This window comes from Triticum urartu, chromosome 3A (genome assembly GCF_056163025.1).
Source record: "Triticum urartu cultivar PI428250 chromosome 3A, HENAU_Tu73, whole genome shotgun sequence".
NCBI lineage: Eukaryota > Viridiplantae > Streptophyta > Magnoliopsida > Poales > Poaceae > Triticum > Triticum urartu.
The window spans coordinates 529,711,139-529,729,842 of record NC_141875.1 but is presented as its reverse complement, the minus strand read 5'-3'; the positions used below and the strand labels follow the sequence as shown (position 1 = coordinate 529,729,842).

At 43.2% G+C, this 18,704-nt stretch overlaps 2 protein-coding genes across 2 annotated transcripts; one reads left to right on the top strand and one right to left on the bottom strand.

Moving 5' to 3' along the window:
- Nucleotides 1-1,724: 1,724 nt before the first annotated feature.
- Nucleotides 1,725-10,727, bottom strand: LOC125544856 (RHOMBOID-like protein 12, mitochondrial). The gene is made up of 8 exons (XM_048708634.2): nt 10,260-10,727; nt 10,064-10,178; nt 9,862-9,981; nt 3,564-3,674; nt 3,403-3,441; nt 2,999-3,103; nt 2,864-2,905; nt 1,725-2,223 (listed from the first exon to the last, which is right to left on the bottom strand). The coding sequence occupies exons 1-8, from the start codon at nt 10,601-10,603 to the stop codon at nt 2,134-2,136; spliced, it is 966 nt and encodes a 321-aa protein (XP_048564591.2). The 5' UTR covers nt 10,604-10,727; the 3' UTR covers nt 1,725-2,133.
- A 135-nt stretch (nt 10,728-10,862) lies between these two features.
- Nucleotides 10,863-14,491, top strand: LOC125544857 (small acidic-like protein). The gene is made up of 8 exons (XM_048708635.2): nt 10,863-11,055; nt 11,145-11,227; nt 11,324-11,362; nt 11,460-11,512; nt 11,606-11,669; nt 11,790-11,832; nt 11,918-11,965; nt 14,074-14,491. The coding sequence occupies exons 1-8, from the start codon at nt 10,975-10,977 to the stop codon at nt 14,239-14,241; spliced, it is 579 nt and encodes a 192-aa protein (XP_048564592.1). The 5' UTR covers nt 10,863-10,974; the 3' UTR covers nt 14,242-14,491.
- The last annotated feature ends 4,213 nt before the right edge of the window (nt 14,492-18,704 follow it).

Sequence of the window (18,704 nt, the reverse complement as noted above, 5' to 3'; positions counted from 1 at the left end):
TTATAGGTGGCATGGCAATTTCATTTACTAGATGATGCCATGCGCGTTGCTGCAGGAAACTTTGTAAAACTGATGCATAAATGGATGTTAAAAGCCTACTATTGCAAAGATAAATTTATGAATGCTCTTGGGACATTTTTTGAAAACAATAAAGTATATGCATTTTATGGTGGAAAGATAAAGTTATTCATGTCACAAAATGTTATACAGAAAGAGAAATCTATTGGGTTGAAGTCAAACGGAGTTCCATTTTTAACAAAGGTGAGTAACATGAACATCATATATTTGCTCCAAGCATCCACATTTGACAGACTATGTTGCATAAAAAAATAGTGAAACAAATACATGCATGATTGCTGAGGTGGCATGGTTGCATGAATAGATTGGTGCATAAATTGTAACTTAGACCACATATATGCATTGATGATGTGGCATCATTGCATGAAGAAGAAAAATAGGTAATGGGTTGCAACTATTTAGGAATAGAGGATTTGGACAACGTCATTTTTCGGTTAGTCCTCAACATTTTTTTATTAAATACATTACACCACGGGTAGTTCTTTTGTAGGTACCATGACAATTTATTTATTTTAGACCATGACAGTTTTTTAGTAGCATGGCAGTTTCACTATTTAGACCATGGCAAACTTCCTTATTTACACCATGGCAATTTTATTAATAAGCCCATGAAAATTTATTATTTACATTGTGGCTCGGTTAGACCATCATAATTTTATTATTTACACCACGAATGTTTTGTTAATTAGACCATGACAAATTTTTCAGTTAGACCATGGCAAATTTATTATTTACACCATGTTAATTTTATTAATTGGACCATGGCATTTTATTATTTACACCATGGCTCAGTTAGACCATCGCAATTTTATTATTTACACCATGGTCGTTTTATTAATTAGACCATGGCAAAAAAATTAGTGAGACCATAGCAAATTTCACTATTTGCACCATGGCAACTTTATTAATTAGACCGTGGTATTTTATTTAATTAGCGGCAATTTTATTGGACTTATCTAGATAACACATTATTTTGTGTGTTGAAGTTGTCATGTGACCTTTTTACTTGGCAAAATAATCTGTGGCGATTGAAACTCTGTCACATGGCATTTCTAGATGTGGCAAATACATGATTTATTAATTAGACCAATGGCATTTTGTATTTAATCAGTGGCAATTTGAACATTTTTTGTTGCACGTTTAAATTCAAGGTCATTTTGCCATGTTCATTTTATTAAAGGGATGGCAACTTTTTTGCATGTTTTTTAGCTGCAAATCCCAGCTTAAGGCCTGATAACTGCTCAACCTGGGCCTGTTTGTGACCCATTTTTTCCTGCGCGCTGACTGGCATGTGCTCACGCGGGGCTTAGTTCGCTCCAACCCCCTCACGTATTTGCGAAACACAAAGCCCGTCACTAACTTCGATTGTACCATTTGGACCATCGAGTGGCAACAGCAGAAAACAAAACGATCTCAGGTATCCATGAACAGGTTCCTTAACCATTCCATCTTTACTACCTGCACGTCCTGATCTTACCTGCTTTGTAATGGCATATGTCCAGTCATAACTGCATTAAAATTCAGCCTAGCGAGGTAAATAACACTATAGCAACGGGAGGGCCGAATTGGATTTGAAAAAAGAACATTTTTGGCACGCAGGAGCGTGTGCTCTCAGGAGCCAAATTGGATATCCGTATAGCAACCGATATTGCAATCTAGTTGTGGTATGTTATTGCTCCTGCAAGCTGCAATAATAAGATTATAAATTCCAGGAGCCAAATTGGATATCCACAAGAACGCTCCCGGGCGTGTGTGCTCCCAGGAGCCAAATTGGATATCTGTATAGCAACCGATATTGCAATTTAGTTGTGGTATGTTATTGCTCCTGCAAGTTGCAATAATAAGATTGTAAATTCCGGCCAATCAGTTGGCAATATCTGCCATGATGCTATCTAGAATTTGTTTGAGGAGTTCTAGATCAGAAACTTGGATGATAAGCAGCAGAGTATTCCCTCCACCCACAAGAACTTTCTCAGGTAACAACAAATTTCAAACGGAGAGACCACCAGCTGGGGAAAGTCGGTTGGATTTGCTCCATATGAACAAGCTGCATGATCAGATCCAGCCCTTCCTAATTCGAGCCCACATAAGAGCAGCCACTAGGGTACCCCCTAAATGAGAAGCACCTGATGTCTGACTCTGACCCTGAAAATTCGAACATGCATCAGTTAGCCTTAAGACCAGGTAAGCACGACAAGCACAAAGAATTCATTTGTTATCACAAATAATATTTGCTTAGAAGAGCATCAAAGATATTCAGAGAAACAAGAAGAAGCTGAAGATGTCCTATAGAATGAGATACTCAAGGAATTATACATGTGGCATAGCTCGACTGCGATACTATATGGATCACAATGCCAGACCAGTGATTACCTTCAACTACATTCATCTCAGCATAGGATAAAATGCAATTATAGGACAAAAAGGTACAAAGATAGAAGACAAGCCAGGAAAGACTACAGCCAAAAAGATACCACATGGTTTATAATCAGCAAATTATTCAACCAGACATTTAGAATTATTCCAATCACCGTAGACATGAATATTGATTCATATATGTTTCAACCCCAGGTTGGTTTAAAACCAGGACTTGTGCGGGTAGGTAACACACAAACACTCAGAAATGCAATGAACAAACTTCCAAGCAATGAACAAATGAAAGTAACAGTGCCCTGAAACTCTTGTGGAAAACTGATAGCTGATGAGCATAAGCAACAGAGTGGCACTGATAACATTCACTTATGCGAAGAATACCTAACAGAGAGTTAACTAAAATTTTGTATACCTTGTTCACCCTCCACAAATCAAGACCAATCCAAGCAACCCCCTGAAATATATAAAGTCAAAAGAAATTATGCTCTCATTTCCTAGCACCCACATGCTTTGCCGAATTTTACAAGGGAAACTAAAAAATCCTCACCACTAAGGCAGCTGGAACAGGAATGACCATGTAAAGGTAGATTAGTCCCTTTGGTTTGAGAAAAATGTGAAGAAGCATAATGGCATTAACTGCAGCACTTGCACCCTGAGTGACATGAATAAAAAAGGTCATATTTGGTGTGCAACAACTAAATAGGAACATTTATGTACAATATCACTGATAGGTGATAATGCTCATTTGGTGGTTTTACATTATATTACAGGTAAATCACCATATCACCCCAGATTGCCACATTTACCTTCTAATTAACTATGTGTAGGTATAAGATGATAAATAATTGGTTGGTTGGCAACATTTACTGCTTATATGAGATACTATTCCTTCTTTCATAATCAATACCAAGGAAAATGAACTGTTTGAAGTTGGAACAAGAAATCACGTACAAGCGCGTTACTTCTTAACACGTCCCATCCCGCATAAATCTGCAAGGAAAGGGTTACTTGCTAAATTAGGAATACTATCAGGAAACTTTAATCAATAATTTCAATTCAATGCAGGGTTCTTCAAGAGTCCATCCTACGTAATCATTCCCACAGTACGTTACCTGTCTCCTTGGAGCTATAAAAGCCTTATCTACCAAGAAGAATGTGGATCCAACAAGTGCTCCTGCTATGTACAGCTTCAACAGAAAAGCAGGGCCAAACGCGCTCGAAATCTGATGCAAACAGAAAATGAAAGCAAATCAGGGAGTGATTGTTTGGTAATAATTTCAAAATGAAAGGAAATAAATGGTCACTACAAAAACACGGGATAAGTATTCCCTGGTATTGGACAAGGAAATTGTTGTCGGAATAGCTTAATCCTACCCGTTATACCAGCCTAGTCAGATCCAAGAAGGACTTCGATAAAGGAGTCAGATCCGAGAAATCTCGAATGGCTCAGAATGATGACAGGAAGGGGAGCTTTTGAGGTGCCCATGTCTTCGACCCGAGCCACTAGTCGAGCACTTCTCTCACCAAACCTTTTTGGACACCCAGTCCCTTCTAGCATGCAGGTGCATACACATTAATTACAGACTTCTGAGTACTTGATTGACTCATTGCTCTAAATTCTCCATGAATCTATATCCCGAATTGAATGCTGAATTGAAGCTTTTATGCATATATGTGATATGGACTGCATTGGCTTATGACTATGCTAGAATAAGGATGAGATAAAATTGAATGAATTGAATGGAAAATATCTCAGAGTTTTGCTATTCCTAATTGAATAGAAGTCATCTATTTAATAATCGGGCAGAAAGTGGCCATCAACTCAAACTCTTTAATTATGCTGGCTTGAACTACCACTTCTATTTTTGCATTGGAATTGTGTTCTATATTACCATACATGGCACTTAACCACAAACTACCATATAAGAGTGGACAAATGATTGTGCATTGCATTTATTGGATTTTCCTAGAGATACAGAATCCGACGATGACCTCAGAGGCATACACGCAAACACAAGAATATTCTTCAAATCAGTGCCGAACAAAGAAACTTTTCATAGTCTGGGCATACCAGAAGCCAAAGTGTCCAGAGTTCAACCGTTTCATTCAAGTCATCATGAAATTTTACTTGCGTCATACTGCCAACAAGCCTAGCGTCCAAGGAAATTTGTGACCTCATGCAAGGATACAACACGCTTTCACTCCTAAGAATATTTTTGTGTTATAGAATATATAGGAGTAGTATAGTTGAAGCATACATACAATTATACAAATTATAAGCGAAAGAAAACATCTTGTGGAATACACTTGCTTAGAAGAAAAGGTAACATCAATTTTTTGAAACTTTAAACTGATATAATTTGAACTGAAGTTACTAAGTTAGCTATTCAGATTCATAAATTCATAGCAAAAGTTTATAAAAATACTTTCACTTACAATATTCGAGATACCTATCTGTGATGGACAAAAAGAGTACATAGATTATGTAGGGCTTAGAGGTCTCATGTACAAGATCCTGCATTCTTTCAAAAAGGAGAAAACAGCAAGCCCTACATTTGTGTTATATATGGCCTGGTTTGTGTTACTGATAGAACATTGTGTGTATATTCCAATTTGATTTGTGTCACCTGCCACCAATAATAATAATAATTGAAATGCCCTCATCTTTTATAGATGGAAGACATGTGCATATCTTCTAATTAGATATATCCCTGAAATATAATACATATGTCTAATTAAGCCACACCTGTAGAAATAGTTATGTACAATATAATAACAAACAATAACCAATGCAAATTCACAAATGCATTCTAAAAGTTTATTTCCAAAGTGGTTGCACAGATTCTTATGTCCTTCTCCCATGTCACTTGAACCAACATTGGTTTATGTATACATTTCAGTTAAATTGATCCGTGAAATCTTATGGCAGACAGACCACATACATGTCCAGATAAGCAACTGCAATTGGGGCACTAATATATATATACGCGCCGGCCACCCTGCCCCGTGGAATCAGCCCTCCTAATTAGTTAGCCGTAAATCAGGGGTAGTTGCAGAATAGGTTGTAGTAATAAAAAGGATATACTTTACTAGGAAGAATGGAAGAATTAGTGCATGACAATGGTAAATCGAGAGAAGGCAATAGTAATACTTGTCAATCTGATTACTATATTTTCTTATTCTTGTTACTAACATGGGGAAACAGTAGTAATTGAGTTAGTTCCGTTTTTACTATGTTTCCTAGTGCTTGTTACTATCTACGAAGAAGTGATACAAGACGCGGAAGTTCTGGGTACAATAGTAAGTGAATTGTTTGGTTACCATTGTTTGAATGAACTTTTACTATGTGCTCAAATTATGGTGCGGGACAGAGATATGCGTGGAGTAGTAACCTAGTTAATTCATTACTATCTTTTCAATTGCTTATTACTATGCCCCCTAATTATGGTGCAAGTAGGGAAGCCGTATGTGTAGTAGTAAATGAATTACTTCTGTTACTATTTTTTACAATGGATATTACTATGTGTATTTTTTAAGTCAAAGTACCGACAAATGTAATTTTCTAATTGAACTTTTTATCATGTTAATTAATAGGTGGTAACCAATTACCAGCGTAGCTTATGCTTTACTACATTCAGGAGTGCTGCACGGCACCGTAATAGTTTTAGTACCCTTACCATACATGTGGTTGTTGTTTACCATATTAGTGGGTCGTAGTGCCATGCATGCAGTCTATTACCACATTAGAGCCGCCCGGAGGAGATGATGCGGTTGTGCATGGTAAAAGAATTTGATCCATTACTAGATTCCATACTGCTTATTACTTTCATTTCCTAAACTGACATGGGACGAGCGGCTCATTAGCGACCGGCGCGGAGGATAAGGAGTTTTGCGCTCTCGCACAGAATAGCTTATCCTACACCCCAGTAACGGTACATATAAAATACAGTAACACACCATGTAAAATATAGTAATTTTCGTAAAAATATAGTAATTTACAAACTTAGATGATAAAAAAAATATTTTTCGAATTACTACATTTTATACACCGTTTTACTAGATTTTGTACATAGCTTTACTAGGGGGTGTAGAATAAGCTATTCTACACTCACGCTTAGAGCATCTCCAGCCGCGCCCCCAGGAAGGCCTCCCCAGGCGATTTTTTCGCGCCGGCGCCGAAAAAACGGCCCAATCGCGCCCCCAGGAGCCCGATTTTTGCCGGCCTGGGCCGAAAACAGCGCCGGCGGACCCAGGCCAAACCCGGCGCGCTGGGGGGCGCCGCGGCGAGCTGTTTTGGCGCGAAAAAGCCGCGGGCCAGCCGCGTCAGCGACACGGCGCCTCGTCTTCCCCCAACGGCCTCGGTTCCCGCGGGGAATCAATGGCAAGGCTGCCGCCGGTCAGCCTTGCCATTGATTCCTCACGGACGGCGCGTCACGGGACGGCGCGCCGACGCCTCCCCTCCCTCGCACGCGTACACATGGGCGCGGCGCGGCTATATAGCCGGTGGCCTCACTCGCCTGTGCCCACACCAGCCCCGCCCCTCGCCGCCGCCCAGCCCCTCCCTCTCCCTCTCTACCTCTCCCGAGCCCGTCGCCATGGCAGAGCGTTTCCCCGGAGACGAGGCGGCGGCCAACGGCTTCGGCCGCCGTTCGCTCCGCGAACAGGAGTCCTGGCTCGAACATCCCGGCACCGCCGGACATGCGCGTCGGGCCGACGGGGTGGAGACTCAGCGACGGGGGAGTGCCCATTCCCCCGTTGCCCGACGCCGTGGCGAAGCCCAAATACTTCGCCGAGGAGGTCGAGGTCGTGCGCGCCTCCCTCACCGACGCCCAGCTCTCCCTCCCCTAGTACGCCGCCGACAACCACGCGGCTTGGGCGGCGTACTTCGAGCGCCGCCAGCAGCAGCGCTTGGCGTCCACCAACGGCGCGCCGGTGGCCGGCGGCCTGAAGAACAGCGAGGGGCACCACCTGTGGTGGGGCGTCCCCGGCCGCACACTCGAGGGCGTGCTGACGTACCTTGAGGGCGGCAACGACCCGCCGTTGGCATACCCGGCGAGGGTGGCCGCCCCGGCGCAGCACCGACGCATCGGGCCATGGGCGCCAAGGAGGTTCGGGTCCTCCTCCTCTTCTTCCTCCTTGCGATCTTCATCGCACTCCTCCGGTACTCCGGCCCTGCTCGGCGTCAAGGTCGGGCCCGCGGCGGAGACGCCGCTCGGCCGGCGCACTCGCAGCGCCGGCATCGCCATCAACGAGGGCGGCCGCCGCGCCTCCTCCTCCGCGCTTCGTCAAGCCAAAGACGGAGCCGGGGCTCGCACCGGTGAAGGAGCCGGCCGCGCCGACGACGAAGCTCGACGACGACGACGCAGCCCTGGAATGGGCGCGCAGAGACTCCATAGCGATGGAGAAGGAGCGCCTGGAGAAGGCGAAGGAGCGCCAGTGCGCCACCCTGCGCCGCTTCGCGGAGCGCCGACGCGGCCGCAACAAAGGCGGAGTCGTCGTCATCTACGACAGCGACGACGACGACGCGCCGCCACCAGTCTGCCAAGGCGACGCCGGGGAGGGGTCCAGCAAGGGCGCCCGCGTCAAAGGAGGAGAAGGCCGATGACGACGATTGCAGCGACAGCGGCGACTTCAGCCAGTTTTTTTTAGATTAGTTTATATATGTGCTATGCAATGAAAATCCGCGAACTTCGCCGAACTGTGCCGAAATTTATCGTGTTTGGCCGAAATTTATCGTGTTTATAGCCGAACTTCGCCGAACTGTGCTATACTTCTTTTATTTTAAAACGCGCCTGGGGGCGGCCCTGGGGCCGGCAGCTGGGGACCAACTCGCCCCCAGGCCCAATTTTTGCGCCGGCTCACCCCCAGGCGGCGATTTTAGGCGCCCCCTGGGGCCCAACAGCTGGAGATGCTCTTAGAATAGCGTTACCCTATATATATATATATAACGGGACTTGTGTTTCTGCCCATCCGTCATGCATTTTTACAGAAAAACCCCTTATGTTTCAAAGAATCAACCCACAGTCCTATTTTAAGTGGCAAAACGAATTGTTTTTCTGATTTTACCAAAAAAACCTACACTTTCAGGTAATTAACCCACAGTATACTTTTAAGTGACAAAACGAATCATTTTTGCTTTTTTTACAAAACCACCATGTCTTTTATGGTAATTAACCTGCAGTCCACCTAGAACAAATTTTTTTAATTATGCACATCTTTTAAACCATAATTCCAATTTTAACATGATATATATGAAATTTGGTTAGAAAAATGTGTAGAATCCGAATATGATGTTATTTTACCTCTTAACCATTTTTAAAATGCTATTTAGAGTGCAACTTTAATCAATAGCGCACGATCCGTCTTTCTTTCGTACCAGCACCAATCTGGATTGCAAGTGAACACCTAGACAAACAAAATTGGAGACAAAAGAAACCTAGCAAGAGAGAGAAAAACTAATCTTATGCCAAGAGTGAGATGGCTTAGGATTACCACATTCAAACGCGTTGTAATTCTGTAAGCACTATGATCATCGTATGCGAGAATGGGACGACGGACAAACGGCAACACAGATGGGATGTCATGTTGAAATAAAGAACATGGACCTATTGGGGTCTTGACTCATGCTTATTGGGTTACGGCCTTGCGGGCATGTGGTATCTTTTTCTCCCGTTGCAACGCACGGGCTCTTTTGCTAGTAATATATTAATTTCGAAAACATGAGTCTCAATAAGATACATTGATCAGGCACCACAATTTTGGTGAAACAATTGCTTATAACCGCAACACAAGTATACAACTGGAAAATGACACAGGTAGATTGGAAATAAAGGACACATGCTCAAAGCTAATCAGAAATTAAACACATAAATATAATTATTTTACCATGTGGTTATTAACAAACTAATGATGCAGAATTTTTTAATAACATATTTTTATAATGCTTGTAAGTTATCTAATTTTATGTTTCTACTTCCTACAAGCTTCCATCCATAGTAAAGTTAATCCAAAACTTCTTTGTGAATTCGTTTCAAAGTCGCTAGCCCCTGCAGGCACGCGGGTTGGCAACTAGTATTCTAATCCAACAGAAGGGTCCCGCGCACAAAAGCATTTTATTAACCATACATTATTGCGACTATTCCTTGTTCATGTCTCAGTTTTAACTTCAACAAGATGATGTTCGTGTGAAAAGAACATAGATAAGCTAATGTGACATGGTTGGGGAAGTAAATAGTGCGTTACACACCTTTTACATTGGATTTTCAGGAAGTGTAGGTGAGCATGTTTGATGTTTTACCACAAGGTGGTGCACTAAGGGGAAACTGGGTATGTATGTATGTGCATTGTACTCATATCACATACAAAGCATGTTTCCGCAATGCAACAATGGACAAAGAGTGAACTTCTTACATTTGAACCGAAGAAGTAGAGACCCATCATATTGCCGAAGAGGTGACCTGAGTCATAGTGGCTGAAGGCATTAGTGAGCAATGTGTGCAACCGCCCGCTCTTGAGATTGTCCAGCGAAATCTGCTCATCGCAACATTCATCAAATTACACTTCAACAACCACTTGTGAAATCAAAGCAAGGTCCCTTTGATTGATCACTAACCGAGAAATGATCCCTCATGAAATCCGGACTGGCCATGTGCCAGAGCATGTAGACGGCCACATTCGCGCCCATAAGCATCAACACCATCCCGTCCGCTGATGGTAGCCAGCGCCCCCTTTAGGAGACACGAAAACCAAAATGACCAAACAACCCAAAACTCCATGTAATTAAGACGTACCACCAGCCAAAACCTCACCAGGGTACGCGGCGGAGGAATGTGGAGGACGAAGAGAGCAAGTCCGAGGACCGCCTCCGCTGCAGCGAGAAGAGCTCAAGCGACCCGGCGGCGCGCGCGGTCAGCCACCGCTTGGCGGCGGCCCGGGCGGCCGCCGCGCTCACCGGCAGGAGCGTCCCGGCGCTTCCTGGGCTGCGCCAGAGGGAGTGGGACAGCGGCGAGCGGCAGGCGGCTGCTGGCGTGGAGGGGCAGTGGAGGAGGCGGCTGTGGGGGTTGGCTAGGGGTCTGGGTTTGGGGATGGCGCTGCGGACGGCTTGCTGCGCGAGGAGGGCCTGGAACTGCGGCAGCCTCCTCCGCATCGCCATTTCTGCTTCCACCAAGGCACGGGTTGGCTGCCTGTCTCCGCCGCCGACTCCCCGACCTCGGGCGGTAGCCGCCGGTACGGTTTTGATTCCCTTCCGATCTCCGACTATGGGGGGAGGTGGGGGTCCACCGGCAGTCTATATCACTGACTGGAACAAATGGGCCGTGCGACTATTGGGCCATGTTTTCCGGAGCCCAAGTGCGAGTTTAATCTCGCTCCAGGCTTGGGCCGACGCCCATTAGACGTAGTTGTTGGATCCCACACGATTATACAGGTAGCCACAGGGATACGCCCGCAGCCGCCGCAGCGAGGTTTTAGGGGTAAGCGGAGAGGGACTCCCGGCGGCGGCGCGAAGCGGAGAGAGGGAGAGAGATGTCGAAGCGAGCTGGTCCCCCGAAGCACCAGAACACCTACGCATGGAAGCCCAACCTCGGCCGGAAGATCAACGAGACCGTAAGCCGGCGACCCGCCTCCCTTCCCAGTCTTCTCTTTTCCGTTCTTGTGGGACCTAACCGCCGCAATCATCGCCGCTGCTCGCGCAGGAGCCCGGGGGCAGGTTCCGGCCTCTGTCGGAGATCACCGGCGTCTGCCAGCGCTGCCGGGACCAAATCGACTGGAAGCGCAAGTATGGGGTTCTCCCCCCTTAGTTATATTCATTCATTATTAGGTCGTTGGTTTACTTGTGTTCCTCGGTCCGATCTGTTCGTCTCTTCTTTTGCAGATACGGCAAGTACAAGCCGATTGTTGAGCCTGCAAAATGGTAGCTTTCTTGCCCGACTGGTCACCGCATAGTATTTGGGAACGGTTGTAAGAGGGGATAGCAATGGATGCTTATGGTTTCCTTTTTGTTTTTGCAGCCAGAAGTGCAGTAAACGAAACGTCCGGCAGGCATACCACAACGTCTGCACAGGTGAATTTCGGCTCCTCGGCGGTGTCTCTTGTTACGGTGGTGCTGGTGTGCTGTTTGATTGTCACTGATATGTGTGATCTCTGCTCAATGCAGGTTGCTCCAAGGAGCTTGGGATTTGTGCCAAGTGCTGCACCTCTGTTAAGCAGCTTGTTGGAAGGTGATCCCCGCTATTTCATTTTATTGTTACACTAGCACCGGTGTAGCTACACTGTAACTGGAATTTGAACCTTGTTTTATTTTATTTTACGTGTTGTAATGATTCAGTGTTGTCTTGTAGGGATGCTGAGGAAGCAAACAGTGAGCGCAAAGAACTAGAGGAGGTTTGATTCTTCTATATTGGAAGAGGATTGTTGTGAACCTTGAGAAATCCATTTGTTTTGTGCTGACCAGTGAATTGTTTAATAGGCCATCAGATATGCTAGGGAGAGGGAACGACGGACACTTCTTCGCCTTGTGAGTACTTGCTACTTAATTCTTCTTGCTGGATAAATTTAATTTCAATGCACTTACGCTTCTGTGTATGCTCTCCTTGTTGCTGGTTCTAAACTGGCCTAAGAAGCCCATAAGCCTGAAATATGAATAAAGGACCCCCTCTATTCTTCTGGAAATTTGAACTACAGGAAAACTTGAGGGGTATAAAACAGACTTTCCTTAATCCGCCTCGCGAACTAAATAGAAGGTTCCATCCCTCAATTTTGAGCCTAGCACAAAAGGATAATCATTCTAAATTTTCCTTTTCCATGCAAATGAATTGAGAGTCCTAGTACTAACCCTGTAATCTTTAGCTTGGATGAGCGTGCTTAACATAACTAGTTCTTTCTTGTTGTCTTTAAAAGAAGAATGGCTTCATTTGTTGCACCTGTTAAACTAAACTCTAAATATATTGCACTTAAATTTGCATTTCCTATATTGTAGTTTGTCGTTATATCATTACTCATATAGTCATATGGGGTTCAGTTATATAAATTGTATACGTGATGAAATTCTGTTCACATAAATTTAGCAGAAACCCTATTGCACAGAAATCAAAACAGACTGGTTTGCTCATAGTTATAATAAATTCACCCGTCATATGAGCAAAACCTCAAGTATTCGGTATTCCTCATATGCCCTTGATCTTCCCTTCTATATCTTTTTGGGATGCATCGTGATATTGGTCAGGTGACATTAGTGGCATTCTTAGATTAGGAATAGGTGCCTGGTCGTGGTATTTATGTTTCAACTAAATGAAAATGCACACCTTGTTTTCTGGTTCACAATGTTATGTACATGATTTTGTTGATTTCCAAGATATAGCATGAGAACTTGAAATGAAGCGTGTGATATTCCAGTTTTTTGGACTATTCAAGTTCCAACTCTTCGCATAGATATCTTCATATTTAATCTGTCGGGCTTGTAAAACTTTATATTAATAAATAGCTGCAGTTGCTGTGCAAATGGAAATAGTTAGGCTCTTTTACATTTGTAAGAACTTGTGACATGAGCTTGGCCTCATGGAAAAATCATTCTTACTGCAGACATCTCTATTCAAACTCCAGCAAAATTCACAAGTAGCTTTCTTAAGGGCCATTCTGACACATTCATGTGTTTCTGTTCGGTCAACAACCGATGACATCCCAATCCCACATTTTTCTTATGCCTATTTTTGTAGAAATTTGCATCATTAAGGTTTATAAGCACATAACTAGAGTTCTTTACTGTGCAATTCATTATTACCAAACATGGAAATATAAGGAACTGGTGGAAGTTCAAAGTTCCAGCAGTGTCTTAAAACAATTTGACCAGAAATTATCTGTTAGAAGATGGTCCTGGAGGAATAAGCATTCCTGCAATAAGAGGAAAAAAACTTAAGATGCTCATAGCTGACAATAACGACTATGTTACTACTGTAAGTAATTTGCAGTTTTAAACCTCACGAAATCCTCTGTGATGCATATATGTGTGCTATTAAATTCAATCTTCAGTATTCCTGTTGTCTTGGTTTTGCACAGTTCTAAATCCACCTTTTTGTGTAAAGTGACTGCACAAATGACCATATTGATTTTTCTTGATTGTACGTCAACATTGTTCTAAATCCACCTTTTTGTTCCTGGGGTCCATTTGGGTAAGGTTCCATTCGCTGAAGTAGTAGGAGGATCCATACTATTAACTTTATAGAAAAAATGAACAATTTTTGTGCATTCTAGCATTAGTTGTACGTCTATCTGCTGTTGAAAATGGAACAGAGTGCCTGTATGGATAACTGTGGATTCTCCTAGCATGGGTCTTCTATTTGCCCTTGAAAATATACAGGAAAACACTATTTGGTCTCTTCTGTGAACTGTTATTGATCCCCCCCCCCCCCCCCCAACCACCAAACATGACATGTGACATTCTTCTTTGAAATATCAATACTTAAGAACTTGCAAGTGGAATAAGATTCTCAATGTCATTCGAAATATCAGTTACATAAACTGAAACTCTGGTTCAGTGTGCTACTTTTTATTTGAGTAACTGGGTTAAATCTTTACAGCATTTTTTCTTCTTCCTGGCATATTCATTAGGTTAATTATTTCTTGCAGATGAACAAAAACAAGGACGAGGAGAGCGGCACATCAGTCCCGAAGATCGCAGACCGAGATCGGGAGGGCGACCTTTTCCCTGTTGCATCCCTTGACGAATATGCTGAACAGGCTGTACAGAAGGATGAGTCTGATGAAGAAGATGCCAGGGATTTTGTGAAAGATTAACTTGGCAAGGTTTGGTACTGTAAAAGGATATTTAGTTTTGTGCGCGGACGCTCCTTCGGGGTGTTCTAACTCAGCGGAGAAATGCCAACACTTGTTTTAGCAGAGATATATATTTCTGTTTATCAGATCTTATTTTGACCAGTGAGCTTACGACACCTTCCCAGTTATGTTATGCTTCTTCCTAATAAGTGTAGGATTCTGAAGCTGTATTATTATTACATGAGTGGTATATATTGCTGTTGCTGGTTTACCTCCAGAGACAAGTCAACATTCCCCGTTGAACTATCTGTTTTTCTTTTCCGAGGGACCATTGAACTATCTGTTTAATTTTGAGCCCTCGACACCCAAACAGAGTACTTTTATCTCACCCAACTGTTAGAACTTCATTTCGTGTACCCATAGTACCGAGGTGGCATCCTGGTCAGCATAAATAAGTATATGGCGGTCCCACGTCTCATGCTAATAAACACCTTTTTTTCTCCTTCGTCATTTTGGTTTTTTTTTATGGTACCTTGATCATTTTGGTTATCTCTGGCCACATCTGCATCTCACTTTCCGTCCGCAAGCTGTAGTTTGCCATGACAGCTCCATAGGCCCTGCTGTCGACAGGGAACGAACACCGCCTAAACCAAAAGGACTGCTGCAGCATATCTTTTTTTCCTTTTTGAGATTTACAGGAGTAAAGTTATTCCCAGCCACATGGGCTCCTCCCGTTTCTTCAACCTCTGAGTAACACCAACGATGCAAACGAGTCGATGAAGAGGATCGGATCAAGAAACCCGCGAGATGGAGAAGATGCGGGGGTGCACTACGCGTCCACGTGCCACGTGCGCCTTTATTGCCATTGTCACCTTGTGGTTGTGGTGGCCAGCTGTGCCAGGCATGACTCGCGCGGCGCTGTGGAAGAACACACCGCTGGATGGAGATGGAGATTCAGAACTCGCAGGTGCCAAGTCCAAACTGGTCCTGGTCGGTTCAGCTTCAACCGAGTTCCCACCCACACTTGTTTTAAGAAGAAGAAAAAGAGAGAGAGAGTTCCCACCCACACCGACATAAACAAGGGTGAAACAGCAAGATATATCAAGAGGTGAGGGGGGAGTGGAGCGGCAGTTCGAGCCGACGAGGACGAGCTACAGGTCGATCTTTGTTCATTAGCCTAGAGATCTGTGCCATGTGCATCAAGTAGCTGAAATACTTAAACCTGTAGTACCCCCTGTGTTTACTACTCTAACCCCCCCCCCCCCCCCCCCCCCTTCTTCAATAATTCAAGGGAAACACTGAAACTCAACAGGCTGATTTTTCTGTCTAGCATACGCCGCGTCTCACGCAAGACCCGTGCCCTCTCACCCTCCACCTCTCTCTCCTTTCTCTATATTTTTCCGCGACTCGGTCGACACGAAGAAGAGAGGCTCCATGGATGGTTGCTGAAATGCGGCAGAAGCTCGATGCTTCAACTTCCTTCCCGTTGCTCCAACGGCCGGGACCTGGCTGATACTACCTCCGTCCTGCTTACTAGTCCTCTCGTATTTTGAGTCATATTTTGATCATGATTTTAATTGATAAAATATATGTTATACATACAAAAATAATATCATTGAAAACTACATTCAGATACAAATCTAACGATATAATTTTAGATGACATGCATTCACATTTTGCTAGTCGAATAGGTGGTCAAAGTTTGACTTAAAATACGATGAGGACTAATAAACCAGGACGGGGTAGTAGCTCTAAGCTATCAGCCGATGACGCACGTCATTCATAATTTTAGGGGTACGTGACTTCTCTCTCTCTCCTCGGTTATTTCCCTGCCCCACCCATACCCTTCTACCACTTCCTCTCTCCTCTGTATGACAGTGTTACATTTTCTGAAATGGAGGGAAAAACTTTGTGTCATCTCATTCATTAAGAAGAGTTTATGTTAATAAAAGACCGCACAAATACGGTCCCAAATGACTAGGCTACCCTGACAACCCCAATGCCTGAACTTGGTCTTAATTTTGTATGTGGTTATATTTGGCATGGATGACACATTCATAAACACTCTCACATTCCGCTCGTTCTAAATCTTCCATGGAAACAACATGATGAGGGATTCAAGGTCCATCCTTGCATTGCCACTGGCACTAATCATGTGGTGTCAATCCATGATGGTGTCGAAATTGCTCCACTTGACGATTTCCACATTAGTCAACCCCATCCATGTCTTGATATTCATTCAAATGTGTGTTGTGTATCAACATAGAACTATAATGTGTGCTACCGTCTGCAGATCCCTGTTACATAATTAGCATATGCCACAGTTTGGTCATCCTCTCTGTTGAAGTCTATTTGTTGCCCATACAAGTACAAAATGATAAACCAAGAAAAGAGTTTGTGCTCTGGTGGTGCCCAATTGTTTCAAATAACCATCTTTGTTTGCGATGTAGTTGTGTCATAAAGTTAATCTTTATATGTCAACTGTGTCGTGTATTAGTCGGATGGACAGCTTTCAAACAATCTCATCGTCCACCTCCTCGTCCTGGAAGACCTCTCTTAATGCCACCCGAAGCTAATAATATTCAAGGATGTGATGGATTGTGAGCCCCAAATTCATGTTGATATTGGCTATCCACTGGTAGTGCTCCAATGCCCTACGAATAGTGTCATTCTTGTGCTTGGACATTACAAAAATGGAGGGGTGTCTTTTGGCTTGCGACCTCAGGGAGTGCCAAAAAGGACTCTGTTGCCAACAATGATGGTAGTGCACTCATAAAACAACGTCATGTCCTCCTCATCACATGGGTGCACCAAATCAACCCAAGCTTTGTTTGGGTTCTTCCAAACTAACCAAGGCCATTTGAGTCGCAAGGCACACACAAGTTTGTCCATGTCTAAGATGCCAAGGCTGCCCATGTCCTTGGGCATACATACCTTCTCCCCATTTTATGTTACATTTTTCTCCAGAAACTTTATCCGTGATTCTCCATAGAAAAGCCCGCTTGAACTTATCGTTGGAAGTCATCGTTCCTTCGGGCAACACAAGCGAAATGAGATGGTGCATGGCCTGCGAAGTAATAACCGACATTACCAATGTGCTCCTTCCCGCCATCGTAATATACTTTCCCTGCCGGTCATGATCTTCCCGACAATCTTTATCAAGCAAGTGTTGGATGTCTGCAACCCTCAAATGATTTGTGGACAATGGGAGCAGAGGGAACTAAGCTCGGATCGCCGGGAAGGCACCCAAAGTCATGTCAAGGTCAACATTGGAGTATCTTATAGGGACCACCAAACTCCTGTGGATTTTTGTAACCAGCTTGATGACAATGCTATGTGAATATCAACTCAAGGGTTGATTCAACTAAATAATTAAATCTTGATAACATTTTCTATTATGTATTGTGGCACTTTGCATGTATACGATATGTAAAATTTGACAAAGGAGAAAAATACATGGTAGTGATGGGCATATTAATTCTTTTTTATTCTCATGATGAACTAGTCCATTTGGTACTGGAAAGTCTGGAAAAATCATCGACATAGAATTTGGTTGACGAACTAGTGCATCACAAGTCTTTGTTACATGTTTAAACTGAAATTTCACATAGCATTTTCTAATCTTATTATCTGGTACTAGTTGGACTGTCACTTTATGCAGTGATATAGACATCCTTGTGGAGCCACTACATGTCATTGACAGCACATGCCAAGATTGATGTCACCGCGAGGTGAACTAAAACCGCTGAGCTCAACAAGAACGCAATGTCATAGAACTACATCACCAGTTCCCCTAGTTGCATGATGGTAAACGGATGAAAATATAGAGTAGTAACATAGTTTGACTATGCTGTAACCGAATTTTAGGCCTCCTTTGGCTGAAATTTGGTAGAAATTCTATAGGATAAGCATTTTGTAGAAAAAATATTCTTTTGGAGTCCTTTGGCTTCTAAGAATAATTTTTTATTCATATGTAGGACAAGACTAATCCTTTGCATTTGAAAGGAAAAAAACATTAGCTTAGACTCAACAAAAAAACTTTCTATCCTATGAATCAAATGTCGTCCCTTTCTTTAAGAAAATTAAGATAGATGTCATTTTATTTTCTATATCTTTCTCATTTCCATGATATTTCTACCTAATGAACCAAAGGAGACCCTAGTGGTAAAACATACCAGTGTGATATAATTAGTGATAGAAATGTTAATAATGTGTCATCAGTTACTCAAAAGTGATATCCTGGATATATCGGGCATCATACAATATATATATTATATTTTTTTCATTTCACAATGTAGTGCGCCCACGCTTTCCGAGATCTAAGTTTGATCATATTTAACCAATGAAACTGACCGCGGCGGAAGCAATTTATGGTTAAAATAGATTTTGAAAAGTACAGACACACTACGTTGGTGAAATGGAGGAAGTATATTATATTCCTGGGTCAAATCTGAAACTAGATGAAGGGAGAGCACCGCAGGTGG

Coding starts and splice junctions, on each gene's coding strand:
- LOC125544856 (XM_048708634.2), bottom strand. CDS start 10,603: ATGGCGATGCGGAGGAGGCTGCCGCAGTTCCAGGCCCTCCTCGCGCAG. Junction 9,982..10,063: donor TCATGAGGGATCATTTCTCG/GTTAGTGATCAA, acceptor TGCGATGAGCAG/ATTTCGCTGGACAATCTCAA. Junction 3,442..3,563: donor TTATAGCTCCAAGGAGACAG/GTAACGTACTGT, acceptor CTTTCCTTGCAG/ATTTATGCGGGATGGGACGT.
- LOC125544857 (XM_048708635.2), top strand. CDS start 10,975: ATGTCGAAGCGAGCTGGTCCCCCGAAGCACCAGAACACCTACGCATGG. Junction 11,670..11,789: donor GTTAAGCAGCTTGTTGGAAG/GTGATCCCCGCT, acceptor GTTGTCTTGTAG/GGATGCTGAGGAAGCAAACA. Junction 11,833..11,917: donor AGCGCAAAGAACTAGAGGAG/GTTTGATTCTTC, acceptor ATTGTTTAATAG/GCCATCAGATATGCTAGGGA.